The sequence below is a fragment of the Rhopalosiphum padi genome, chromosome 4, assembly GCF_020882245.1.
Source record: "Rhopalosiphum padi isolate XX-2018 chromosome 4, ASM2088224v1, whole genome shotgun sequence".
Lineage (NCBI taxonomy): Eukaryota > Metazoa > Arthropoda > Insecta > Hemiptera > Aphididae > Rhopalosiphum > Rhopalosiphum padi.
In genome coordinates this window covers 10,239,204-10,253,815 of record NC_083600.1, presented here as the reverse complement: position 1 = coordinate 10,253,815, position 14,612 = coordinate 10,239,204, and the positions used below count along the sequence as shown (strand labels likewise).

At 30.9% G+C, this 14,612-nt stretch overlaps 1 protein-coding gene across 2 annotated transcripts in view; it reads right to left on the bottom strand.

Annotated features, from left to right (window-relative positions):
- Positions 1–2,770: 2,770 nt before the first annotated feature.
- LOC132929161 (BTB/POZ domain-containing protein 2-like) overlaps positions 2,771–14,612 on the bottom strand; it is a 46,172-nt gene continuing 34,330 nt past the window's right edge. For both annotated transcript variants that reach the window (XM_060994303.1, XM_060994302.1), the window contains exons 3-5: positions 12,288–12,491; positions 7,569–8,037; positions 2,771–5,889 (exon numbers count right to left, since the gene is read on the bottom strand). In XM_060994303.1, the coding sequence (XP_060850286.1) occupies positions 5,323–5,889; positions 7,569–8,037; positions 12,288–12,491 (1,240 nt within the window). In that variant the 3' untranslated portion in view covers positions 2,771–5,322. The remainder of the gene's footprint in view (positions 5,890–7,568; positions 8,038–12,287; positions 12,492–14,612) is intronic.

Here is a 14,612-nt window from a genome sequence, read left to right as displayed (position 1 = left end):
AAGTGCTTTTTTTTATGCTAAAGCCTCGAACCCTGATTATTACATTATTATAAAAAAAAGTAGATTTTCGTCTTGCTTCCACCACACATTTGGTACACAGTAGAGCAATTAATTACCTCAGATCTTTACCATAACAGTAATGACGAAAACTAAAAACTATTACATCAATTAAATATAGATAGACTATCTAGATATAATTTCTATACCATTTTTTACTTTTAAATAAATTTAAACTACTATATTTGGTTGTACACAAAGTAATGAGTGTTAAAAATACCTAAAACTGACTAAACTGAGGTATAATATAATATTATCGATATGGGAAACTATCAGAAATGATAAAAGTTACAAGAGTAGTACAAACTTTGGTCTTTTAAATGCCGATTACAATCTTGTAACCTTTATCTGAAATTAGGTAGGTACCCATACTAACGTATTGGATCATTTGAATCAACAATGAAACAATGATAATTGCTAGTTTTTAAAGTGCTGAACAGAATTCATTAATTAATCAACTACGCCTGACCGTATGTACAAGTGCCTAAGCATAAAACATATTAATATGTTTAAATTAATAAGTGCAGTTATGGCTCAGCATAATGCGTACACAAGTTATACAACGTACACGTAGAGAAAACGATTTTCTACAATAGCAGCAGGCCAGCAGACAGCTGGAATATACTTTGTCTATTATACATATTTTATACACAGCGAATATTATACAGCCATACAGGTGATGTATTTTACAGGATCTCGATAAAACCTCTTGATATTTAAATATATTCATGATGATTCACGGATTTACCAAACGGCGACCACGCTCGCTCTTATTTTTTTCATTTAAGGCGCTCGGTGCCTATGCAGTTTAGTCCTCAAAAATACAGCCCACGGTAATAACGATACCGCCCTGTGCAATCGATCAAATTTCATAATTTATTTTTTTTAACTAATCGAAAAAAATATTCTATAGCCCGCATCGAACTTCATTTTTCAATATGTTTTATTAAATATACTTGCAATACCGAAACGATGTGTGGATTAGGTTGCCAATGATTTGCTCCTTGATAAAAACCGGTGGTCTTAATAACGAATTTATTTAAATTCTGAATTTTAGAATATTCAAATACACTTAAAGATCATATTTTAAAATTCTTAACATTTTTTGAATTACTGAAGGTTTGTCCTGTGGTGATACAAACTATTGTTTTTCAACAGAGAACCTCAGTAAAATATAAAATTAACCTTGTTGTGATAACAAATACTTACCTAAGTAGTTATTTCAATTAAAAAAATTTAACACTATATAGTTGAAAAATCAATAATAAAATCCCCATGTTATCGAATAGAACCATTTACTAATTATATTTAAAAAAAAATGAAATATCCGAAAGCTTGCTGTATTCTCCTGAAATGTGGGTCTCGTATTCATCGGCAAGGACCATAAGGTAAAATTTGTGATTTTGATAATCTTCACACCCAAAATTCAATGCTATATGTTTTATCCAATCCATCTATACATTTATCAGTTTATAAACATTTCATTAAAAGTGCAATGCAAAGCAATAAAGCATACATCAGAATGATAAATGCTCATATTACAAAAAACAACAAAGAAAAAGAAATCAGAGAAAAAATGCAACTGTGCGGCATCGTTCAAAGAAAATAACATTATTTAAACATATACAATTTTTAGCAATACAAAAAATTCGATTAAATTAATCATTACCTATGTACAATGTATATATTATATTACACTCATTTTTAACCATACCTGGGAAATATTATGTTACAGCAGACAGTCGCACCAGTCTGTAAAAGCGGAAAAGATGTCTATTTTTTTTTTCAGTTTGAAGAGACTCGGTTATTATTTAAATTGACTCAATTAGTATAAGTATACATATTATGAATTTTAATTTCAAATTTCGAGGGACTCTTTTCGTTCTAAAAGATCGTACTCGGAGCCTCGAAAGTCCACAATTATACGATATGATGATATTGTCCATTGACAAGCGTTCTCGCGCTCATACAACAATTTTATATTGAATTTCGGAGGACAGCGGAATACTATAATATAACGATACGACGTTCGCTGATGTGATGGATACACACGGATGTACATAATATATTATATGAAATATGCGTGCGACGCGCGTAGTTGGAAACGAGCTGCAGCTGTACCCGAGTGCAAGCCGTGTGTATTGGAGACACGCGCGTGTCTGAATATTTGGGTCACGCGAATATTATTATATGACGACACCGGCCGGCGGGTGAAACAAAAAATAAAATAATAACCACATTATGAAAAGGGGTAGGTCGTAGGTAGTTGACGGCCGAGTGAAATGTAGATCGTCTATCTCTCTCTCTCTCTCTCTCTGTGGTATACGACCATTATATAGTGTTATTATTATTATTATTATCATAGTCATCACCATTATGTATCATAATAATATGTATATGGTTTACAGATGTTCCGACGACGACGGGTTGTTACGAGCTCGGCCGATCGACCGAATGACCGACAGACAAAACACGCGCGCCACCCGAACGCGGCGCAGATGTGTGCGAAAACACACTACTCGCCGCCGCCGTACGGTTGCAGGCCTCGTCCGTTTACGTTTCGCATGGTGTTGTGTATATATTACATTTCGTCGGTTACTTATAAACGGTTTTATTTTTACAACGTATGTTAAATAAAACGATTATAATATTTTGAAATTTATACGTGGGAACAAAAGGAAATTATAATTTCTAAAACGGAAACAACACAGCGTATAATATACATACATATATATATATATTGTATAATATATATATATATATATGATTTATATTTTATATATTTTTCAATGTTCGTACAAAGCGCCAATATATAAATATTTAAAACTAACATAATCGTAAATGGTATTGACTAGAGCCATATATTTTATATTATAAATCGCGTGCTAAACATTTTACCCTTGATGACGACAAAAATATAAACATTTAGTTTAATAATAATAATAATAATATATAATCATTAAATTTCAACTACCGAAAATATCGGCAAAAACAATTAAAACGATAATCTACGATTAATACGGTAAATTTATCGCAAATACATATAGAATTTAGATGGTAAACAATTTTTTTTTAAATATAAACCCGAAAGTAGATAATTATAATAATATATGATCATATTATAATATCGAACAAAAATGTATAAAATGTAATTTAAACATGTAATATAACGGCTTAATAATATGGTAATATTAATAATAATAGACATTTCGGGGTAAAGGTCAGCGAGGAAGCTCTGAGGGTGGTAGGTAATTTATAATGTAAACAGCAACAATAATACACGATCGATAGGTAAATAATTAATATAACAGCTCGATTCGTAAAAACGCAAAAATACAAATACTTAAAAATTAAAACACTTAGATTTACTCGCGAAACAATAAAAATATCAGTTTGGTCAATACTCGATGATTGACATAAAAAAAAAAAAAATAATAATAATAAAATCACTTTTTTCACAAAATAAAAATAAAATAGTATAAAATATAGTTTGTCCGTATTAACCATGTATACATAGATATATATAGATATTTGAATGGTATATCTATCTAAAATATAAATATGTAAATAACGAACGTGACTATATTATATTTAATGTTACATAAATACTACAATACCTATAATAAATATATTATCACGTATCTACGTTTCCTATTCAGGGTAAATTTTTTTTGTTCAAAGGATAGTGACTAAATTCAAATAACTTTTTTGCGTGCGAAGCGAAAAACACAAGTGCGGGGTCCGGTGAACACGGCCGGTGAAAAAGGTGTGGAGAGGAGGGCGGACGTGAGTTGCAGGATGAAAATGCCATCGTCTCGAGCAGCATGATAATAATATTGGTAAGTCAATATGATGGCGGTTCGCGGGTAATAACAACTTACGACGACGTAATATTAATAATATATTAGTGATAATATGCACACGAATATGATATTTTATGCGCGGGAAAATAGAAAATAAAAAATAAGTATTAATTATAGTTATTGCTCCTATAAACCGTAGCGGCGTTATTATATATTGTATGGCTATAAAACGTAACTGGCACGAAATGTCGTTAAAAACAAATTTTAATCGAGTTGTCGAGAGTGCGGTTTCCGCGTGGCGCGGACGAAAACATTTTTGACGCGTAGTATATATTATTATGGGCTGCTGCTGCTGCTGCTGCACGTGCGTACCGCCGAAAATGGAGAGGCGGTGTGTTAGTGCGCGGGAAAAGTGCATGGGGAACTCGAGACGGTGTAGTATACATAATACATTATATTATATTATTATATATATTTTAATATCATTATAATGTGTAAACATTTTGTTGTTTATTAGTTGTTATATACTATTGTGTCGACCGTCGGGGCGAAAGAAACGTACCTACCGCTGTCGTCTTGTTCGTAAAAAATAAAACTTAAATTTAAAACGTATGGCACTATAATAGTACAAATATTACAATGTAATAGGTGTGTATAACCGTATAGGGACTGTGTTGAAAAACTATTTTAGTTGAGCGTGATAATAACAACAAAAAATAACTAAATGGAACATTGATTTTGATCTCGGTTACTACGAATAATTTATCGACAATAATATATTATATTATATTATATAGTGCGTTGGAAATTATAATAATCGTCAACATGAGAGTACAGTGTGTCTATGACAATGACATACATTATTATTATGAGTGAGTGGTTATACGTTGCAAAAAAAAAAAAATAATAATAATAATTATAATAATTCGTCAGACTTTTCGTATAATATTGTACGCATGACTTCTCCTCATAGTATAGTACAATATAGACATTGCACAATATAATAATGTATTCAATTTTTATACTTAAATGGTTATATTTGTTCAAAATTAGAGAAATAAAAGTTCTAAGAAGGTCCTTACCACTCCCATAATATGGCAGTATATATATTTTATAATTTTTATTTTTACATTATATTATTTTAGTATTATTATTATTATGTATACACGCGCAGCATCCGATAACGTGGGGAGGGACGAACTCTGGACGTATATCATCATAAGTCATAATATTAACGAACAAAAAGGAAAAACGATTATTATTTTGAGATCTTTTCGTGTTTTTTTCTTCGAGTTAAGGTAAAATAAATTTATCTCTATATTTATATACACACACACACACGCGCGCGGCACACATATTATATAACGTACAATTAGGGTCAGTGCGTGTATTAAGTGTGTATGTGTGCGTACAAGTGATGGTGTGGTGGAAGTGGGGAAGGGAAGAGAGCCGGCGGCCGCGTTCAACCGAAACACACGTCCAAACAGTAAATTAGACAATTGCAAATACAGCTGTCCGTACACTTTTTCTTGTTCTTCTTGCCGGTGTTCTTCTTGTTCTTTTTGCGGCCCGAACAGCAGAACGACCGTTTCGGCGAGTCGAACTCGGACGACTGGCTGCTGTCGTCGCCGTCGCCGTAGCGGTGCGGATCGCCCGCGGTGCCCCCCCTGAACGACGATGACCGCCGCTTGATGACGTACGACAGCCCGCCGCCCGCGCCCGCTGACCCGTGGTTTCGTTTCGCCCGCGCCGTGGCCATGTACTCGAGCGTCTCCTTGGTCAGCCGCTGGCACGTCCACTTCGGCTGTTTGGGGTTGAGTATGTGCTTCATGAGCACCGCCGTCTCCTGGGCGTTGAGCAGGCCGCTGGGCATCGGCCCCGACAGGAACTCGTTGGCCGTCATCTGCAGATAGCGCACCGACAGCAGCACCGTGTCGTCCAGCACCGCCCGTCGGTTGGCCACCGTCAGTTCCAAGTGCTGCTGCTTGCACTTGTGCGTGCACCACCGCTCCAGCGTCGTGAACAGCACCTGCGCGCATCACAGTGCAAACGATACGTGAGTACAACGACGTATTTATAATATTATATTATAAGGTAATGTACTCGTTCATTATTAATGCGTTATGCGTACGTATAATACGGCGACAACGTGAAAATACATGAATTACTTACAGTGTATATATTGTGCATTACAACATTTAATTTTATACATAATATACTGAAGTCTAGATCTGCACGTGTATCAATACATACTTTGCATTATACGTATAATAAAATTGTAGTATTCCATAATATAGAAATCATTATACCTGTTTTTCTTATGCAAGAAGGGTGTTAACGACTAACCGTCGGTACGCCACTGCTAACGAATGTAAAAACCTTATATATTTGCTAAAGGCGAAAAAAAGATAAATGCAACAAACTAAACCATTCAAATAGAAACTATCAAGTCGGCTTGTAATCTGTTAAGACCGTCACCGATGGATAAAAATCAAGAGCGCCATTAGTGGTATCACAGAATATACATTGGTGGCCCTATTTTATGCTGCGTCGGTACAGTTATAAAATGTAATAAATACACTAGCTATAGTATACTATGAGTTTTCAACTTCTAAACTTCACAACCATGTTAAGATGTGTTGCTAAAACAATATACGCACACAAAAACGTTAAAAAAGGAAATTTTATTTTTCTTATAGGGCCCACAGCCACCTGTTGGCGGTTTTTTCAAAAAACTTATTTTACGTATTTTTAAAAGGTTAAAGTGTGATTGTGAGACTTCTACAAATATGCTAGAATATATAAAAGAACACCGCCTTCTCTTTTAAAACAGTTTTGTATTTCACTGATTTTACTTGTAACTTGATATGTGTAATCGATATACGATCTGAACTAGAACATTAGGAGCTCTGTTCACTAAGAACATGAATTAGAACTTAAAATCTACAACTATGAAGTCAGTATATATGTTTACATATTACATCAAAATAAACTGAAAATAAAATTACCCAATCAAAAATGTAAATACTCAGCACAGGAGGTTACAAACTTACAAATGGTATTGTAGAATGACACGGGCGAAAATAGAAACTGATCCTTCGTGAAAACACGATTGGTAGTTTGTAGTAAAGCATTTAAGGCAAGAGGTTCAAATATTTTAGATACACGGGGTTACAAGAAAATATGAAATTGGTCGATAATTGAAAACATTAACAGGCAATTAGACAACTAAACATACAAAATAATGTATACACGCATTTATCATTAATATAACTGCTGTAGTTTTCGCTTATTATTGTAAAATATTACGTAAATATAATACGTTGTTAACGTTCAACAATCGGTAGTATTTTTTTGTCATACAAGTTTCCTGTCTATAAGTTTACATGTCTATAGATATGACGTACATTATTTCATTAAATTCTTTAAAAATCTTATAACTTTTAGGAAAGTGCTGAAAATACACATTTCGTGTGTTTTTAATTTGGCGAGAGTAGTAGGTAACTATAGAACGTATTATAATAACTCTAATATTTAGGTGATATAAGTTACCTTAAAATAAATATCACAATATTGGGGGATACAACCCCTAACCTCTCTCCGATTTCTCTCCCTTGGCACGTCACTGACGATACGCACTTAAATATATGTATATATTATGTTTCAATGTGAGCCTAAATACAATATAATACACGAGTGTCGTCTCACCATTTCGTTGGACACTGCTAGTCCGTCGCGACGCAGCAGTTCCCTGAGCTCGGCCGTATCCAGTTCGTCGACGCTCTCGTCAGTCATCACCCGATCAGCGTTCCTGTCAATGAACGCCCCGCAATAAGCCAACAGTGTGTCGTAGTGCTGGACCATGCGAGTGAACGCCTCGGAGTGCGCGTCATCAGCAGCCACGGCCGCTGGCATCAGGTCTTGTAGCGGCGGCGCGGTGGCCCGGGCCGTGGCCGCCGGCGAACAAGCGGCAGGCTGTTCGCGGCGCGGAGCAGTCTGACCACCGTACAGCCTGGCCGCCTGGTACACCACGAGCACCGTGTCCACGGTCAGGTTACGAGTTAGGTAGACGATACACTTGTCTACCAGGTCCACGCACATGTACTTGTTGGCCAGCCCGAGCGTCTCAAGCGCCGTCACCACGGATTTCAGTTCCACCGTGTTCTTGTACATAAACCTACGATGAAACAAACGGAGTTTATGTATTATCTTATAAAGTATTGGCATATAATATTATTATTTGGTATTGTAAATTGCAATCTTTAATCCTGGTTAAAGTTAATAACGTTTTGTAGCTCAAGTCCCCCTCACGACCATTTCCTATTGGATTGTCATACCTATTATTAATATTAACATTTCATTTTTTTTACAAAGTTTTTTTCAGACAAAACTTGGTTTGCTAACACACGATCCTAAAAATAAATATTTATTTCTCTATAAAATAATCAATAGTTTAAGCTTTTTTATGATTACCTACCACTCAGAAAAAAGATTTTTGAAATGAATTATACAATTCTCAATACATTTATTTAATTATTAAAAGCTCTTTATTTTGGATATTGACACACAGCCTACTAACTACTCATATTATGAGGATTAACAAGATACATATAATATATATTATGAACAGGCGAGAGTTTAACTGCCCATAATATTTATGACGATGACAGTGCTAAAGTTATTCTACGTTTCTATTTTAAAACTTTTCTTATTACACCATATATGAGTAATCTACACTAAAATTAAAGCGCAGAGCATCATAATGAAAATTAAAAATAAATTCACCCATGAAATATCTTTTGATTTATTGATTATACATAATCGTTTTTACAAATCTATAAACTTCCAAACTTGATCAGCATAACAATTTTTTTTTTAATGGCACAACGCCAACAAGTACATTTGATATGGTGAAAAGACGATTTTTAGTCTATGATTGATAGAGAACGAAAGAAGATTCTTTAAAATCCTCCTTATATTTATAATTTTTGTTACTATTATTATTATCAGTTGGATGGAATCAATAAAATATCTATTACTTAAATTAAATAAATTGCGGTTGATACTTGATAAAAATACTTTTCTTGTATTATTCTGCAGATTTTACAGAAAGTCATCTTATAAAATATGATCTGTAATCAATATGAACTAAAATTTAAATTCTCTTGAGTTTAAGAAACTATCTTACTATATGATAGATCCAGGAAATAAGTACATTTTTTTTATTATTCATAAAATATTTAAAATAAAAACGGTGTAAAAACATTAATCAAAATAGAATCAAAAGACAAAAAGTAATTTACAATAATATCTACTGCCTGCAATAGTGATATAATATTTTTGTACCTAACCAATACACTATATTATTTAACAGTATAAATAATTAATCTTATACTCATCATTCATCAACAATATGAGTATAAAATAATAATATTTAAAAAATTATTATCACAAATTAAAAATTTAAGGAAATTATATTACATTTCAAACATTGGTATTTTCATCGCTTTCTTATTGTTACTATATGCATACATTTCAATTTCTATAAATAAACGTATTCACTGTATGCGTGTGAGTCACGAATACTCGGAGTACTGTAGTAATACATTTTCAAAATAATATCTAAAAGGCTAAAAATAGAATATAAAAACCTTAACTAATCAAAACTTCTTGTATTTAAAATATATATTGATACTTTTGAGCTTTTCTTTTCGTTAAATCGATTAAATTCGTTAAACCCGTACGTGAAGTTTCTTGTCGTTGATATTAATGGAAATAATGTTAAGAAGAAAAAAATTTAAGTAATCGATGAAAGATTAAGCCAAAGGATTAAATGTTATAATAATTCAAATTTTTAAATTGCTATAACAAAATGCAACTAATAGGCACATATGTATGACTTATTTCTTTTTGGTCAAAAATCAAAAAAAATTAATTTTCAACAATTTAATAAGGTGCAGACGCACATAAGTAATTGAAGAGGATCAACTGAATGTTTTCAAAAAATATTTATATTTGGACGTGACCATGTAAGATTACTCGTAATTTATTAATTATTTTTACTAATCCCCCTCCGTCTTAAAAAATATTTTGTAATACAAGCCTTGTAAAATTACAAACTTACAACCAATAGATTCTGGCCAGTTCATCTAACCTAACGCATATATTCATGCACCACCTTATACAAAAACCTTGTCCAAAAACACCATATACGAGCACACAAACATAATATATTGAATGTATTATACATCTGACACCTGACACCGTTGTTCATTGAGTATAAATTCTTTAGAATTTATGCTCTTTGCTGACATAGTGACACACTATGATAACTGATAAATTTTAAATTTAAGCACAGATATTATTTTTAAATGTATAAGTATACTATATTATACTTACGCTCTACAATTTGTATACTATATAGATGCTCAAGTGCTCGTATACCTCAAGGACAATGTGATATTGTATATTAAACGAATGAAAAAAAGGTTTTAAATTGTTATAATGACAACTATTATGCCACACACGCCGCTGTAAAAAATAATATATAATTTATTTATTATTTGCCATTTTCTTATCTCGACAGGAAAATGTATACATACACACAAACAGGATAGTAAATAATCGTTTTTCGAAGTAAATAATAAGTGAAAAATTTGATGACTATTGTTTTTTTAATCTATTTACATTTCTGACCTAAATGCGCCGCACATTGTAATTATTTCCATCAAAATAGTGTGTTAAATGTATCGCATATATTGATAAATTTTAAATATAAATACTAAAATAGATACTTTATGCATATGTTTTATATATAATTGTAGGCAAAAATATACTGCAGTACGCATTCTTCAACAAACACATTTTGTAATTTAAATTTATTCATGTATACATAAAGCAAAAAGCAGTTGAAGAATTGTAAAGAATATTAGTTCCTGTTAACCCGCTGTCGAGTTCCATAAATTAAACCAACTGTTTAGTATATTATAGTATACTCCAGCATTGGTTCACACAATCGACTTAATTAAATCATATTATCAAAAAATACTAAACCGAACAATCAACTACAACTACTCTTGACACTTTCGAGCTTAATATTTATAGGCTTTATAACATTGTAAGTATAACAGTTTCTGCGTCAATTTCGATATCAACATTTAATTTAAATATAATAATATATTAATAAAAATAGTTACAATGAATGTATTTGGTCATTTGGTATATTATAATCTCATCGGACTCAAACATTTTTTTCATAAACAAGTAGTATAGTACTATTAGATTTGGTTACGTACATTGCAGGTAGTTGTCACAATTCTTTGTTTTATATAAAAGCATATTATAAATTATAATTTATATGTATCCATAGTACATTTATCTAAATTTTTCAGCAAATTTTAAAGAAAAATTAATATTTCTAAACGTAGATACATTTAACTTTTAATTAAAATTTAACATTAAACAACATCGATATATTACGTATTACACGTACTTTGGCATAAACTCAAAAATTTAATATTATAATCATTACCGATTTTTGTAATTTGTGTTTTTATTAAAGCTGCGAATGGCGTGTTTTCGAAGCGACAATTTCAAGTTCCTACGAGTAGTATAATATTGATCGATTCAAGGAAGTAGTAGAAACACACTGCTATCTGTCGTCCTTGTCCAACTAATATTATAACATGACGTGTTCAAGAAAAATAAAAATTATTTTACGTATTATAATTATTTTATTACCTATTAAATTATTAAAGATTATTATGAACTATGCCAATTGTCAATGAACGGGAATAAACAAAATATAATACAAGATACTATAACATTATGTGTAATAATATTGTTGTTAAATAGATATATTATTATTATAATTATTTATTATATAAATTAATTAATCAAACAAGTTATCGATTACATTTTTAAATTATTTTTATTTTAATTGTTGAACCTTATTATTATAAAAAGATTTGGTTAAATTTTTTCAAATTTAAATAATAATATATAGTAGTTTTATTTCAAACGACAATAATGAATTTCGCTATAATGTTGCAGTATACTGTAATAATTACGCCGTGCGAAACCCTCTAGAGTCTAAGACAACGTGATTGCGATCAATATATTATTTCTACGTGGGTTCAATCGCGAGATGTATAAATAGTGTGTTTAAAAAATATTTTTATAAAACCAACAGCTGTTTCCAAATGGAGACGTACCTAACATCTTTGAACTATTATAAAACATTTTGATTTGTTTAATAAAACTATATTATTAAATACGTATATGATATTATATAGACATTTCTTGATATTTACCCGATGCAAATATGTCATCGTGTGATAAACATCTTCGCTATAGAGTACCTATAGACTATAGTATAAGTGTTTAACACTTAAAAATTTATCGTAACATAAAGAAATTATGACTTACTTGAGTAGGTTATCGAAGGCTCTAGGGTCATCATCCGGTATGTGGATCGGGGTGCCTTTTTTCGACCAAGGTTCGCGGAGCATGGCGTCGAACACCGGGTATTGACATAGTACATCTATATGCGCGGGAAACCTCCAACATTCGGGGTCTCCGACTAAAAATATGACGTCACTACCCGCTTCGTTGTTGTACAAGTTTTTCCACCTAAAATCGTAAAATATATATATATTAAGTGAGTAGCTATATATTTTAGAACAAAGTACGAAATGAAGAGTCATACTGCACTATGATCGAAAAACCCCAGAAGGGTCAATTTTTTATATAATTTAGATAATTTTAGTGATCAAAGTAATAAAATTTACACATTGTTCGGATATAAGAGTAAGTATAAGTATACCTACAATGACCAAAATTCAGTGATGAGCAAACTGTAAAGTTTAAGTATGTACACCCGGATAATTTTCAGGGAATGTATTTATTAGAGTTCTGCATTCGAATACATATTTTATTAGTTATTACTTATTATGTTTCATAAAAATATATCAAAGATATATACATTTTTTAATCGATTTCTTATCTAGTTTATTAATATCTTTTAACATTTATGTAACAGCAAGTATTTATTTTAATACTGAGGGGACCCCATAACAAAATTTTCGAATTTAAATATTTTTGAAAACATTAAACAAACTGTTATTAACTTTCGTTGGTCATTCGTTTATTGTGCATTACTATTTTCTTAATTTTTATTATATATTTTATAAATAATTTATTTTAAAACATATTTAATATTTATACACGTTATTTATATATATAAAAAATTATCCCTAATTATTATACCACCAAGTTATATTGTTATTTATTTTTATTGTAGTTGAAATATTTAGTTATTTTCTTATTAGCCACTATTTTGAATTCTTAATATTTCTAGTTACCAAGTCGGCTTGAATTTTTTCAACTACTGTTTTTAATTTTAAACTTAATTTATATAGTTGTTATTCAAATACATAATATTTATTGTTAGAAAATATGATAGTAGGTTTATAGGCGATTTATCTGTGTTGCAATGACAATATAATTTTAACCAATTTATTATTACATTTTTCTAAAATACTACATACAGGTACAAGAATTACGCTAATATACCCAAAGAAAAATTATTTCTACCGCGCGACGCTATCGCATCACTGCAATATATTCCAATACATTTTTTTTAACACAAATAATACGATTTATTTATATTTTATTATGTTATTCAAATTTCAAACAAATTAAGAGTGTCTATTTCATAATTAATTTTGTCCAAAATGGAAAAATGTGAATAATATCTGAATATCTTAGTTTGCTCGCAATATATAATATACACAAGTATTAGATGTAGCCGCACGAAATCTCTCGTCAACTTTTGACTCTGCGACCATCGCTTCATATTATATTGTATAGTAAATATAGTAAAATATGTTTTAACAGGTTCAAGGACCGCCGTCACGCGGGCGTTTCAATAAAAACGTATTCGTCATCGTCATCTGCACTCTGCAGAGTTATTTGGATTAAGTTTTTAATGATAAAATATAGAAAATATTGGAAGAAAATTTTAATTATATTATTAGTGTATACATTAATATAATATAACTATAATATGTCATAATAAAATACATGATTTATATAGGTACATCGAATAGCGTTCATCAATCACGGTCGTCGAGGTCGTGCACCATTGTCACAAATTAACAAATACCATTTTTTATTACATGCGTGTATTATTAATAAAACGATTAAAATATAAGTTCACGATATATTTTCATTTATTATTAAATGTGATCGTAAAATGCTCTGCATTCTACACGCATGGAATAATATGCATCAACTATGTGTAGATTAGGTAATAACGAGGGTAATAATATAATATATAATATGTACAAATCGTATTTCAGGTGTACCTATAAGTGTATAATAAAAGAATATAATGACTAGCTCTTATTCGGAACTATTGATCAAACACAAAGATTTTTTTCTACATTTCAACAAATTAAGAACTTAGAAGAAAAACAATTAGGTAGGTACCTCAATAATTAAGGGTTGAATAACACCTTAATGGAAAAATATAAAAAAACAACTACCAAATAGTAGAACATACATATTAATATTTTATAATTCATATGTTAACTATGATGTAGTTTTATATTTGAACATTTATGCTCATTTAATATATATATATATATATATATATATATATATATACCAAATCGATTTCTGTACTTCTACACTCTAAGACGAAATAGTTGATAGACTGGATAATGCATATTATGTTTTGTAAGATTCGAA